We start from the raw sequence: 15000 nt of genomic DNA, 5'->3' as shown, positions 1-15000 counted from the left end.
GTGTATGTGTGCATGAGGTTCTGTATACCTGTATATTTATGTGTGTGAGTGTGTGTGTGTGTGTGTGTGGGGGGGGGGGGGGGGGGGGGGTACTGGTGGGTGTATGGATTTGGGGACTGTTGGTGTGTAACAGGTATTTATGAAAGAATGCGTGTGTGTGTGTGTCTGTGTGTGAGGTGTAACAGGTTGGTCTATGTATGTAAGAATGTGTGTGTGTGTGTGTGTGTGTGTGAGAGAGGTGTGATGTTATCAGGTGATTCATTTACATTTTCTCAGTTCTGCTTCCCAATGCTACCATCTAGTGAATATCTCTAGTACTGCAAGCTTATTTTCCCCTTGCCTTAACCGAACACATGAAGAATTTAGTATGAGATGTGCAGGGACGTGCACAGGAATTGCTCTGCACAGGAAAGGCCTCACTCTCCATCTCAATATCCTCCCTTGTTGTCATCCTGTCCTGACTTTCTCCTTTCCCTGTTCTCATATGGGTCTGGTTCTGACTAGGGATGCACGATATTGAATTTTAGCCGATATCCGATATGCCGATATTTACAAGCTCATTTTGGCCCATTGCCGATGCAGATACCGATAGATACACCTCATCTTTTTAATTATTGAAAAGTCTCTCCTGTACTAGAATTAATCTGTATTATGCTAGGGTATTTCTGTAAATACAGGACATTACAGACTTGATTTGTATCATTTTAGAAATAGACATTCACTCATGAAACTGAAATGGTTTATATATAAATGTATAGATTTATATATATAACAGATTTATTTATATTTTCACGTCACAATTTTCATACTTGAACAGTACCTCCTTGAACTTGAACAACCACACTCTGGAAATGCAGTTTGGCTTGCTTGGCAAGCTAACGTTGGTTAACTGATTTACAGTTTAATAACGTCCCTTCTAGGATTTCTAGACTAATCTATGTAACGTTATTGACAAGTTAGCTGTATAAATTCCATATATGGAAAAGTAAGCCATGTACAGATAGCGTGGGCTCGTGACATAACGTTTCACATCGCGTCAAATGAGGCATCATCAACTTCTCTGGTGTCACGTAGCATGCTTGGCTAACTTTGCAAGCTAACCTTGGTTAACTGACTTACAGTTTAATAACGTCCCTTCTAGGATTTCTAGACTAATCTATGTAACGTTATTGCCAAGTTAGCTGTATAAATTCCATAAATGCAAAAGTGAGCCATGTACAGATAGCGTGGGCTTGTGACATAACGTTACACATCCCGTGAAATGAGGTATCATCAACTTCTCTGGTGTCACGTAGCATGCAAGCTAACAAGCTAGTGTTGTCTAGCTAACTCCGTAACTTATTAACGTCTATGAGCGCGACAGGTAATGTTGTAAAGCGTGGCACGCGGGTGGTCTTCATCTATGCATGCAACCTACGTTATGGCCAAGCTGCATCTCCTCCTTCTTCTCCTGAAAAGTTTTCTGACAAATAGGCATTTTGTCATCATCCTCTGATACTGTGAAGTAGGCTACTGCCACACAGCCGACGCTCATAAACATTTGCTTCGCGTGCGAATAATTTGCACGTCACCTTATCGGCCAGGTATATCGGCAGAAATGTTTCATATCTGCAGATACCGATAATTACGTTTTGAAGCCGATATCTGCCGATACCGATGTCTTGCCGATAATATCGTGCATCCCTAGTTCTGACTCTTTCTAGCAAGGTTCTTTCATCTCATATTTGGTGATCAGCACTCAGGCCTACCTGTCCTATATGTCTCCTGGTCCACATTTTCCTCTGGTCTGGAGGCTTGTAGCTGCTCCTCATCTTAAATGTAATGTCATTTTAATAAATTGCCATTAGTAGGCTAAAAATATGAGTCTGAAAATATGAGCCTGTTTCACATTAATTAATTAGCCTACACATTGTCATCTTTATCACAATGCAATGTCTCTGTCTCACCTGCTGGTTTGCTTCTTTGTAACCAACTGCACAGATGTTCTACCCTTTGCTGCCTCCTTTAGCTGCTTCTCTCTCCCCTGAAACCTTCTCTTTTCTGATGTCATTAGTCTGAAAACAATGGGCCCTTTCATAGCATCTGATCGTAATCACTGAGAAGAACTTGGGTCATCAGTGCAACACACACTCACATACACCACACACACACGCACACACACACACACACACACACACACTCACACACCACACACTTGTTCGAACACGATACTGTGCTAAATATAGTTCTACATTTCCTGGTACTACTGTGCACAAAAGGCATGTGAACACAAGCACTGACAGTTTGAATCCTGTGGAGCTATACACACACCACGTGTGTGTGTGTGTGTGTGTGTGTGTGTGTCTGAGAGAGAGAGAGAGGTGGAGAGAGAGTTTGTGTGTGTGTGTCTGAGAGAGTGTGTGTTTAATATGTATGTGTCTGTGTGCAGGAATCTGGCCATTGGGATTGGCATCCAGAATTTCCCAGAAGGCCTTGCAGTTAGTCTGCCTCTGAGGGGCTCAGGGGTCTCCACATGGAAGAGCTTCTGGTGAGACACACACACACACACACACACACACACACACACACGCGCACACACACACACCTACGATACACACACACACACACACACCTACGATACGCACAAACACACACACACACACCTACGATACACACACACACACCTACGATACACACACACACCCACACACACGCACCTACACCTATGACACACACGCACAAACACACACAGACTCACACACCTGTAATACACTCACACACACACACACACACAGAACACACACACCCACACAACTAGAATAAGGACATTACATTTGAGCGCTTGGCTTGCACAGCGGAACAGGTAAGTGTACCTATAGTGATGAACCTTTAATGTGTGTGTGTGTGTGTGTGTGTGTGTGTGTGAGAGGGACTCCGCTCAATGCCTCATGCCTATAATATACTGGATTATCCCCCCCCCCACACTCACACATACTGCATCTTTTTTCCTCAACTCTCCCTCTCCCCATCGGTCTCTCTACCCCCCTCTCGCTCCCTCTCTCTCTCTCTCTCTCTCTCTCTCTCTCTCGTCCTCTTCCTCTCTCTCTCTCCCTCTCTCTCTCTCCTTTTCTTTCCCTCCTCAGGTATGGGCAGTTGAGTGGAATGGTGGAACCTCTGGCTGGGTTGCTAGGTGCGGTTGCCGTGGTGCTTGCGGAGCCGTTGCTACCATACGCGCTGGCGTTCGCTGCTGGGGCCATGGTGTACGTGGTGGTCGATGACATCATCCCTGAGGCCCAAGTCAGGTGAGTGACATCATCTCTGGTTAGGAGTGACATCATCATCATCTCTGGTTAGGAGAACTGAGATGAACAGATTCATCCTTCATCATCATCATCATCATCATCATCATCATCATCATCATCATCATCATCACTGTGTTTAAGACTCTACTGATCTCTAAGTGGCACAAATAAGACCAGACGCCATCACCAGCACCACCACAAACTCTGTTGTGTTTGTGTTTGTGTATGTGTGTGTGTGTGTGTGTGTGTAACTCAGTTGTGTTGTGTGTGTGTGTGTGTGTGTGTATAACTTAGTCGTGTTGTGTGTGTGTGTGTTAGTGTTACTTAGTCGTGTGTGTGTGTGTGTGTGTGTGTGTGTGTGTGTGTGTGTGTGTGTGTGTAACTCAGTTGTGTTGTGTGTGTGTGTGTGTAACTCAGTCGTGTTGTGTGTGTTTTTTATAATTTTGCTACTTTGTTTAAACCAATACATATAAAAAACAAACTAGAAAACACAAACATGCATGAATAACAGTTTTATTACTTATTTGGTGAGCATTTCTAGGCAAAAAAACTGTTTTGAAAATCGTACCACAGGTAACGCATATCTTGATATCAGTCAAAACTAAAAATCTCCTTAAAACGAAAAAACAAGCAGTTTCTCTTGGGCACCCCTTCTAGTATCATTTGGTAGGGTAAAAGCTAACTGTGTGCCAAATGTCATGCTTTTATCACCACGGTCACGATCGACCCTAAATTGTGCATTAAGCCACCTGACTATATGTGTCTATAACTGTCGTGTTGTCTCTGTGTGTGTGTGTATGTGTATGTGTGTGTGTGTGTGGGTGTGTGTGTTTTACAGTGGAAATGGGAAGTTGGCCTCCTGGACCTCCATCCTGGGATTCATCGTGATGATGTCACTGGACGTAGGCCTTGGTTGAGGCCTCCCATTGGCCAGAAGCTCTGCTGATGTCATCTGGCGTGAGACAGCTCATTGGTCAGCTGGAGGACCTGCCCCTGGACCTCCTCAGAGGGGGCGGGGTTTATTTTGTTTCCATACTTTTTTATAATTTTATTTTAATTTTTCTTTTAAAGTTGGGATAATGTTCCAGAGAAGCAAAAACTAAGAACAGTCACAAACTGATACTTGAAGTGTGTGTGTTCAGGAGTCACTGCTGCAGAGGGAGTGAGAGGGCCTGTGTGAGTGTGTGTGTGTGTGTGTGTGTGAGAGAGAGAAGGGTGTGTGTGTGTGTGTGTGTGTGTGTGTGTGTGTGTGTGTGTAAGGGAGAGTATTTGTTTGTGTGTGAGTGACTCCAAACAAACTGGACCAAACATCCAGCAAACTTTTTCACTTTTTGAGTCGGGACCAGCATGAAGTTTACACATCTTTTGTGCTAAAGTGTGTGTGTGTGTGTGTGTGTGTGTGTGAGTGTGAGTGTGTGAGAATGGAAATGGAAATACAGACACAACAGAATAGAAGGGCAGAGTGATGTGATGTAATAAACAATGATAACTGAATACTGTTTGTGTCCTTTTAATCACTAACCCACACATACTCACTGACACATATATACAGTGCCTTGCATAAGTATTCACCCCCTTGGATGTTTTACCCTTTTATTGCTTTTATAAATCAGTCATGGTCAAAATAAGTTGGCTTTTTGGACCAAATAAAATCACAAAAAAGCCCTCTTTAATGTCAAAGAGAAAACAGATTTCTACACAGTTATGTCAATTAAATAAAAATGTGTAATGTAAATAAGTGATTGCATAAGTCTTCACCCCCTTTAAATAGACCGATCTATGGTAGACTGATCACAGGTCAGTATTCAGTTATCAGTATTCCTGGCTATTGTTACACCATGAAGACCAAAGATCACTCTAAGCAGCTCAGAGAAAAGGTTGTTGAACAGTATAAGTCAGGGGAAGGATACAAAAAAATGTCCAAGGCACTTAACATCCCCTGGAATTATGTTAAATCCATCGTCAAGAAATGGATGGATTATGGCACCATAGATATCGTTGGTTTTGACTTATGTTGCCCCCTTCTTTATGTTGTTACTGTCTAGCTTAACGCCTGTTAAGCTATGTTACATCATACAACATTTGAGACATGTGGATAATGAAAAAGTGGGATCATTTAATGTGGAGCCACATCATGTTTGCTTATAAAGGCTCCTGGATGCAACTTTCTTCCATAGCTTTCCACCTGTAACTTACTCTAGATATGTAGCAAGAGAGGAAATATTACTGTTGTGTGCTCCCAATAGTGGACAAAAAGGTATTGCTGTATGACTAAATCAGCTAACTTAATGTCTACTGAATGGGTCGCCTTAATCATTATAAAAAAAATTGCCACCCCTGAGGATTTTTTCAGGAGCCGCCACTGCACACTAGAGGTGTGTGTTTGTTTTTGTGAAATACAGGTGTGTGTGAGCATGCAGTTGAAACCAGTGTGTGTGTGTGTGTGTGTGTCTGTGTTAGTGGGCGGGTTGAGAGTGTGTATGCTTTTTGAGAACTGGTACCCAATGGATCGATTCCTTGGAATTGTTAGTCAAAGTCTTTGACGATTCCGCCATTGATTCCAGTGACATCAGACGCCCGCAGCCAACATGGCGTCTAGGCAGAGGTGTTCAAAAGTGTGGTTATATTTCACGTCAAAAGATGACAGGGCCACTTGCCATGCTTGCAAAATGTCTATTTTGTCATAGGGAGGAAATACTACCATTATTTGTCCACACAGCATGCAACAACTTTGCAGGAGTAGTGACCCCATTTTGAGAGTTTGTTGACCTATTCTTAGGTTTTCTTTTTTTATATATAAACATGTAAATGTATACATATATATATGCTGTGCATCATCTATTCAAAGAATATTATATAAAAGAAAATTAATGTCAATAAACCCATTAGCTAAAATCGTATCAATTCCCATCCTTGTGTGTGTGTGTGGATGGTGTCTGTGAGTGTGTGTGTGTGTGTGTGTGTGTGTCTGTATGGTGTGTGTGTGTGTGTGTGTGTGTGTCTGTATGGTGTGTGTGTGTGGGTGTGTGTTGTCTGCGAGTGTGTGTTTGTGTGGGTGGTGTGTGTGTGTGGTCTTTAAATGTGTTTGTGTTGGTGTGTGTGTGTGTTGTCTGTGAATGTTTGTGTGTGTGTGTGCGTGTGTGTGTGTGCTGCTCAGCACTGTGGAATGCTGCTGAGTGTGTTTGTGTGTGTGTGTGTGTGTATGTGTGGTAGAATGCAGAGAGAGCGGGGGGCTGGGCTAGAGGACTGAAGACAATGAATGTGTGTTTCGCTGTCTGCTCTGCAGTCACGCAACGCTCAGCCAGACCACACACACACACACACAGAGTCACACACACACAGTTACATCTGGATTTGTAGAGGGAGAGACTGTGTCTCCATATGAGTTTGTATTTGTGGGGGGGAAATATGTTGAGATGGAATACACAAACGTGTGTGAGTGTTATTGAGATTGGCCTAATGTCTGTTTGTAATACTGACAGTAAGTGTCATTATTAATGGATGTCAGCTGAAATACTTGGGAATGATTCCTGTAGATTAAAAGACAGAACACAGTCTTTTTAGATTTGGCATTATGAGTGTGTGTGTGTGTGTGTGTGTGTGTGTGTGTGGGTGTGTGTGTGTGTGTGTGTGTGAGTGTGTATGAGTGCGTGTGAGAGAGAGAGACGGGGACAGAACTCATTCTTACTCACGTGCTTTACACACCATAGGACTCCTCTCCGCTCTCATGCGCGCAAACGCATCTTGTGGTAAAGCTCGTGTAAGGAGAACCTCATTCCCCGGCATACCTTGCTCGTGGGGGCTTTAGGCTGGGTAAGAAGAGTTGCTCCGGCAGAAGCAGCCGCTCGTGAGTGCAATCTCTTCTGTGAGCGCGAGGTGAGCGGACTCGAGTGTAGCGGAATCAAACCGAAGACTTCATTCAGTGCCTGTGGATATTGCTAAATCGTTTATCCGCGAACCCTCCGTGTGGAATTGATATTGGATCTGTAGTTGTTGATGACTCTTTGTCTTTTGTGGATATTGGAAGTTTTAGCACAAACCATCCCCCGTGGTTGTCGGTAGTCGCGCGGGTTCAGGTAAGTGTGTCTGGACGTTGCTTCACTCACTAGATGGACCCGCATCTGTATGCGCGGCTAACAGCCAACCGCCGTGGGTTCATCTGGGAGTTCTCTCACGGCAACCGGAGGGCCCCGTTGCATCTCGTGCGCATTCACTGTGCCGCGCTGTCTGTGGAGTTATCCTGCTCGCGCGCATGAAAACCAAAAGATGTGTGGATCTTACGGGCCGGGATGGAGAGCGTGTCTTCGAAATCGTGGAGGAGTTGTGTTTTTAAGGTAAATCCGGTGACGCCTTGCGTATGGATGTAGAACAGAAGTGTCGAGGAAACAAACTGTTTGAGTGTGTGTGTGTGTGTGTGTGTGTGAGTGAGTGTTTGTGTGTGTGCATTGAGTGCTTGTGGTGCATACTCACGTTCTGAGTTTGTGTGTGTGTGTGTGTGTGTGTGTGTGTGTGTGTGTGTGTGTGGAAGGGGTGCTCAGATGATAAGTGTATTTAAGAACAAGTGTTGCAGACATAATTGTAAGTCTGTTTGTTGAAGCGCAGGTGCCAGGGTAGCTACTCTGTGTGTGTGTGTGTGTGTGTGTGTGTGTGAGAGAGAGAGAAAGATAACTGTATCAGACAGAAAGCAACAGCACTCATACACACACAACCTTTGATTTGCTCATAGGCATCATAATAATCCCTCTATACACACACTCCCAGTCTCTCTGTCTGTTGTGTTTCTGTTGGGACACAGCAAAATGGGCACTTGTACGGACAGTAGTTGTGCGTTTCCATTGGTGTGTGAGTGTGTGTGTGTGTTATTAGTAATGGGTCTGTGTGTTATAAGTGGTGTGTGTTGGAGTTCCTTGTCAGTTGTTTTGTCTGGAACTCTATTTCTATGGACCAAGTGCCATCTGGTGTCCAGAGTAGGAATTACACCCACATCGCCATCTTCAGTGTTCAGGTGTGTACAGATACTCCATCACACACACACAGATACTCCATCACACACACACAGATACTCCATCACACACACACACAGAGATACTCCATCACACAGAGAGATACTCCATCACACACAGAGATACTCCATCACACACACAGATACTCCATCACACACAGAGATACCCTCTCCTCAGTCCTCAGTAGTTCCCATCCAACAGTGGGCAGGGCAAGGCCTCACTGCAGTAGAAACATAAATAGTCTCCATCACTCTTCTCTCTATCACTGTCCTCTCCCATCAGTTTTGACTGTGGTCCAACATCCAGATGGTCTTCTGCACCGTGGTGGTGCTGACCACAGCCCAAATAATGTGTTGTGTGTTTGAGGCCGCGCACAGGGGAGCAGGATGGGACATGAGCTGGACACAGCGATAGCATCTCAGTGGGACCTCTGCGAGGACACTGGACACACATACTAATGCCAGGGTTAGGGTCCATGTCATCAGGTTTGTGTGTGTGTGTGTGTGTGTGTGTGTGTGTGTGTGTGTGGTTTAACACATCTCCATTCAGTCTGGCCATGAGATGCATTTTAATGGAAGGTGTACAGAAGCTCCTGTTGTGAGCCAGTCAGTGGCAAACACAAGTGGTTCACTCTGATTCAGATGCCCAGGACCTCACCTGGATGAGTACTGATGGAAATTGATATAGTCATATAATTACCATTGCATACATGAATGCTCTTGTGTGTGTGTGCCATGCTTATTCACAGTCTGGCCCCCCACCCTCACCCATGGCCTATGCTAAACGGAACCTCTCTAGACATCCCCTCCCTATTCATGGCCTATGTAATACACATACCAGGACCTTAGGTAAGCATGTTCCGGAACATTCCGTGGGGGCTGGTGGTCACCTCACCTCCCCTCCCACTCCCATCCCCATTTGCCCAACTTGACCTATCACCCAAAGGTATCCCATGATCAACCAGTACCTAAACAGATACACACCCCCCCATTTTGACCTGTGATCTCCCATAGCTGACCTTATAAAAAGTAATACTGTACATCGATATTCAGTCTTTACCCTGTCTATTCGAGTACACACACACACACACACACACACACACACACGACAGTCATACTAACAGTCTACAGGTCTGAGTAGAGTACACACTGCAGTCATTCTAACAGTCTACAGGTCTGAGTAGAGTAGAGTACACACTGCATCATACTAACAGTCGACAGAACTGAATAGACAGGCGAATTAATCAATGAAAACAATACAAGAGATGAAACTATCGAATATGCGAAAAATAGTGTTGTGATCCAGCATTTCATAGCTGTGTAAGGGACAGCGCCCTCTAGTGGGGCAAGAGTGTTACTGTGTGCCTGAGACTAGGGGTTCTATGTGAGTCTGAGGGCCTCATTTACTAACAGGATTGGGCCAATTTCAGGCGTAAAATAGCGGGTAAAAACATAAAATCGTATTTACAAAGGCGGCGCACTTTAGATTAACGCTGCTGGGCGGGTACAAGGGAAAGTGGGTGTTCGTCACAAAGAGATGGGAGGAAATGCGTAAAGTGCGCCTGATTATGTATTAGTAAGGAAACAAGAGGTGTTTCAGCATGACGTATCAGCTACTTAATGAAAACTATGTGTGTGCGAGAAATTTGAAAAACACAAACATCAGAAATTTTATTTTTTTAAATGTTATATCATTTAATATAGGCATACACAAAATTGTCCTACCAGCTAGCGGTTTGGTCATGTCTTACCCAGAATCGCCGCTTATTGTATGGTTTAAACTGTATTTTCATCCCCAGATAGCAAGCATACGTTGGCCCTACGTTGGCAAAACGTTGTGAGCCAACGGTGCATATCGTTGGCCTGACGGTGTGAGCCAACGCTGGCCCTACGACATTTAGGCCGCTGGCCTAATGTTGGCCCAACGTTGGCAAATAGGAGTGAGTGTCGGGTTTTGGTTGGCTTTTAACCAATTGCCAACGTTGGCTTATAACCAATTGCCAACGTTGGCTAATAACCAATTGCCAACTTTAGCTTATTTTTGTTAAACCAAAGCTATTTTTCGCTTTCTATGATCTTACAGAAGTCCACCCGATGTCTATTCAATGTCATAATTCAATAATTCAAATCAGGATAAGGTGTTACAATGTCCAATAATCCAAGGACGGTCATACTTCTTGCCACCACAGTAAATGCATCCAAAATCTTAAACCAACCTATCGTAACGCGACCTATCCCGCGGGCCACCAAAAAATCCGCTTAACAAATGTTTTTATCAATATAAATATGGTTTAATGAATCAACCTTACATATTTCAGAAGTGACAGGTGTGTAGACAATGCATGAAGTCTTGTTTGACCCTCAGCAGGAACATCTCTTACCGTATTTTCCGATTTGTTTTGTACAGTCGCGAATGGCAACAAAGTCGATAGCCTAGGCACGGCCCGTAAGGAATTTAAACAGACAGCAGTTACCTACAGGTAAAAATCATTTATTGTTGGCAACACGCAAGCAAAGACAAAACAAGCGAACACACAAATAAATTAGTCTTGGTAGGCTAGTCCGCATCAGAGCCGTCATCCATGCTGCTGCTGTCGCTGGACACCGGATCACCAGCCGTAGAGATAGCTCAGCTGCTAACTAATTGACTATGGAAAGCCAAAAATGACATAATTAAAAATAAATACATATGTAAAAATGTGAGTCATAAATAAATAAAATGACTAAAAATGCACCAAAGAAAAGCATTAGAAAAAATATATCATGCAGTTATGTGAATGGAAATGGAAAATGAGTCCTTTTTATTTACTGTTACATTTATTTACGCTTACATTAATTCCCAAATACATTTCTTCCTCCTTTTATTTTTCTATTTATTTACACATTTTTTACCGTACTATTTCCCGTACCGTATTTATTTCTTCTCGCGCCTTTTTACATTTCTTTCTCCTTCATTTACATTTCTGGCTGTTTTTATTTCTGGCTGCATTTATTTCTGTATTCATTCTTGTCTCGGTATGCAAATGAGGTGGGCTATCATTGGCCAGCGCACCGTCTCTCTCATTGGTCGAGCTGCTTACCCCACTCTCCCCTAGCTCTGTATTCTTATAACCAAAGCTATGCAAGCTAACCAGCTAACTCACGTTAGTCACCTTCACACACACATATCACCTTCACACACACTGATCATACCCAAGCTGTCAACCTTAACGTATGAGGTTTATCGTTTTGCTTGCCATGGTTCAGTTAGTTTAGCTAACGGAAGCTAAGCAGTGCACAGTTAGTTTAGCTAACGGAAGCTAACCAAGTTAAACAGTGCACCGTTAGTTTAGCTAACAGAAGCTAAGCAAGTTAACCACAACCAGTGCACATCAGCAGTTGAGATCCTTGTCCGCTCTCGTCAGCTCGGTTGTAACGTGAACTGCAGGACGTGATACATAGCTTTTGCAGAGCTTTGTCAACACAATATCCCCCTAATGACAAGTGAAAAAAAAATCGCTGGATTTGTCACCCAAACCCATGAAATCAGGCCACACATAACGTGAGGATTGTAATAACTCTAAGGCAATGTGTGCAGCTCTTTAACTTTCTCAAAAAGTTGATAGATAGTCTCTTTATTGATCCCTAGTGGAAATGAACTGTCGTGCATCTACAATGAAAGTACTATACACCAAAGCTATAAAATGAGACGTTTGCGTCCCCTATTTTGTTGCTACATCCCACTGCACAACAGGTAGCGGGGATCTTCGTTTGAGTATGGCGTATTGTAGCGAGCGAGCAGGGTAAGAAATCTGGAGTCAAGGTCTCAGCCACATAGACATCCTATTACGCTCAGCCATCTCTGCAAAGCCTCGAAGCTCCCTCGCCACCATACTCCAAGTGATCGGTGGATTCATTACAAAAAAATTGTGATTCAAATTGCATCAAAATAGCTTTCAATCTCTTCCGATCTCTCCATACAGCTTCTCAGTTCTCACCAACACTTAGGCCAGAGGCCTAGCGAGACCAATGAGCGAAACGGTGCGCTGGCCAATGATAGCCCACCTCATTTGCATACTGAGACAAGAATGAATACGGAAATAAATGCAGCCAGAAATAAATGCAGCCAGAAATGTAAATGTAGGAGAAAGAAATGTAAAAAGGCGCGAGAAGAAATAAATACGGTACGGGAAATAGTACGGTAAAAAATGTGTAAATAAATAGAAAAATAAAAGGAGGAAGAAATGTATTTGGGAATAAATGTAAGCGTAAATAAATGTAACAGTAAATAAAAAGGACTAATTTTCCATTTCCATTCACATAACTGCATGATATATTTTTTCTAATGCTTTTCTTTGGTGCATTTTTAGTCATTTTGTTTATTTATGACTCACATTTTTACATATGTATTTTTAATTATGTCATTTTTGGCTTTCCATAAATGACAGGTAGCTAGCCAGCTAACAAAATCACGCTTAGCGTAGACAAGAATGTAAATGCTGCGCCTGCTTGCGTTACCTAGTCGATATTGCTACGTCTTATGTGGTTAATTAACGATACGGTTCCTACCTTTACTGATGAATGTGGATCAAAAGTTTAAATAACTTATTGAAAATTGAAATGACTCGCTACAGTCAGAAAAAGGTGACGAAGGCAGTTCACAATATCTGCTAACGGTTTTTAATTTTAAAATAAGCTCGTGGCTATTTGTATTGTTACGCAGTGATACAGAGATAGGCTATATTCTGAAAGTGTTTACAGAGACGCGGAATCACAATGTCTGGCCACCAGTAGGCTATATGCTTTTAATACTCATGTTTATCTTAATAAAAAAAAACACAGGATTGACTACCAATATGCCCCGCAGAAAAAGGTGGAATGGTTAAAAAAAAAAAAAAAAAACACACAATCAAAATGTTGGGCAGCTGACGTTGAGCCAACATGAACCCAACGTCAACTGCCCAACCAATTGCCTTTTTATATTAATGTTGGGCAGTTGACGTTGGGTCAATGTTGGCCCAACGTTGGAATTCCAACTCCAACTGTAAAAAACACAGAGTTGGAATTCCAACCTTGGGCCAACGTTGAACCAACGTCAACTGTCCAACCGTTGCATTTTGACGAGACTGCTGACGTTGGTTCAACGTTGGCCCAAGGTTGGAATTCCACCGCCAACCTTTCCAACCAGTCGCCAACCAATGCCGCAGTTGGGCCAACGTGTGCTTGCTATCTGGGTCCATAGTTCAAGCACACCAAGTACAGTGCGTGTCCTTCGGCATTGGAGTAACGTGTATCTATTCAGGAAAAGAGCTTGTACTCAAAGTACACTAACTAAGTAAATTGTAAAGACAGAGCAGCATTTCAATTTCACCTTTCATGTTTAATTTAATGTTATAGCCTTTCGAGCGCAAGCTACCCCAAGTGCCATGGCAACCGGCCGTCTGAAAACCACAGTTTCCCATGTCCACACTACAACTCCAGTTTCAAATGTATCATCCAAGGGCAGCATTTTGAAAAGCACGGTGTTCAGTGTTGGAATACGCCGTTTTAAAGTAAGGGGTGTTGTGTATTCCTACCAGACTATTTAACGGGGTGTTATGGAGCAGTTAACCTGGCTATTACCTATCCTAGCTATCTCTAGCTTAGAAAACCATCTTAACAGTTTACAGTTGCTGTGTTTAACTCGTGTGAATATGAATTTGTGAACATAAACTCGTTAATATGAAGCTGCACAGGCACCCTGAGGGGTAACCATAGAAACCCAGAAACTCAATGTTAGCTGAAAAGTTTAATTTCCCCAAATCAGCTCACCAATAAAAGACAGTCTTGAATTCAAAGTGATCACATCATTTAGTGTAGACGGAAGGGCTAAAGTAAACAGAGAAATAGTTATGAGTTTCTATATTTAGTTTGCTGTAACCTCGTCAAGCAAAAGCTCTAATTCTAATTTTCACTCATCATCCATGGTGGCAGTAGAACGCAGGCTCTTTCTTCCCTATATTAGCGGGGCGCTAACACTGATGGTTAGGTGTTAGGCGCAGATGGCGCGAAGAGGTTCTTATTTGATAAAAAGGCTGCAAAATACCTTGTGCTATTTGCGGTTTGGCAAATGCGCTAGTTGCTCTGCGGTCGCAATGTAAGTAAATGAGGCCCTGAGAGTTTAGTTTGCATAATGTTGGTTTGGGTAGTGTTGGTTTGGGTAGTGTTGGTTTGGGTAGTGTTTGTTTGCGTAGTGTTGGTTTGCCTAGTGTGGGAAAGGGTTTCTAGATGAGCTTTGTTAGTGTTGAGTGAGTGATGGACTTTAAACCAGACTGATTGTTGAAGAGCTTGCAGACAGTGGCAGTGTTTTCAGATGTGATGGTCATTAGTGAAGAACAATTAGTATTCCTACCTGTGTTGGATTTTCTTATCCACCAGAGGGTGCTAGAGGCACCTGGCTGCAGAGTTGAGGTCAGCGTCTTCAGCCTGCTATTGGGAATGCCTGTTTATATGTATGTGATGGGGAATGCCTGTTTATATGTGGCTTTATAAAACAATTGGGTTCTATCGCGTTATTTAGCTGTCTCTGATTGGACGAGAGACGTTCCATTAGTTGGAACTACTACTTTTCACAGCTAATAATAAATCACTCCGCGATGAAACATTCTATAGTGCGTTGATGATAACCGTTAATTTAAAGTTCTTATAATTCCAAACCAAGACGTTGAAAATGGAATTATTTTTTGCTGCGGAGAAACA

General features: G+C 43.0%; 1 protein-coding gene across 1 annotated transcript in view; it reads left to right on the top strand.

Annotated features, from left to right (window-relative positions):
* slc39a11 (solute carrier family 39, member 11) overlaps window positions 1-4249 on the top strand; it is a gene marked incomplete at its 5' end in the record, with an annotated part of 24084 nt that extends 19835 nt beyond the window's left edge. Inside the window, 3 exons of the mRNA XM_080840604.1 lie at window positions 2429-2527; window positions 3123-3281; window positions 4120-4249. Of these exons, the coding sequence (XP_080696730.1) occupies window positions 2429-2527; window positions 3123-3281; window positions 4120-4198 (337 nt within the window). The 3' untranslated portion in view covers window positions 4199-4249. The remainder of the gene's footprint in view (window positions 1-2428; window positions 2528-3122; window positions 3282-4119) is intronic.
* Between the last annotated feature and the right edge of the window lie 10751 nt (window positions 4250-15000).

The sequence above is a fragment of the Sprattus sprattus genome (genome assembly GCF_963457725.1).
Source record: "Sprattus sprattus genome assembly, chromosome: 6".
Taxonomy (NCBI): domain Eukaryota; kingdom Metazoa; phylum Chordata; class Actinopteri; order Clupeiformes; family Clupeidae; genus Sprattus; species Sprattus sprattus.
The sequence above is the reverse complement of the archived record's forward strand: the minus strand, read 5'-3'. Positions and strand labels throughout refer to the sequence as shown.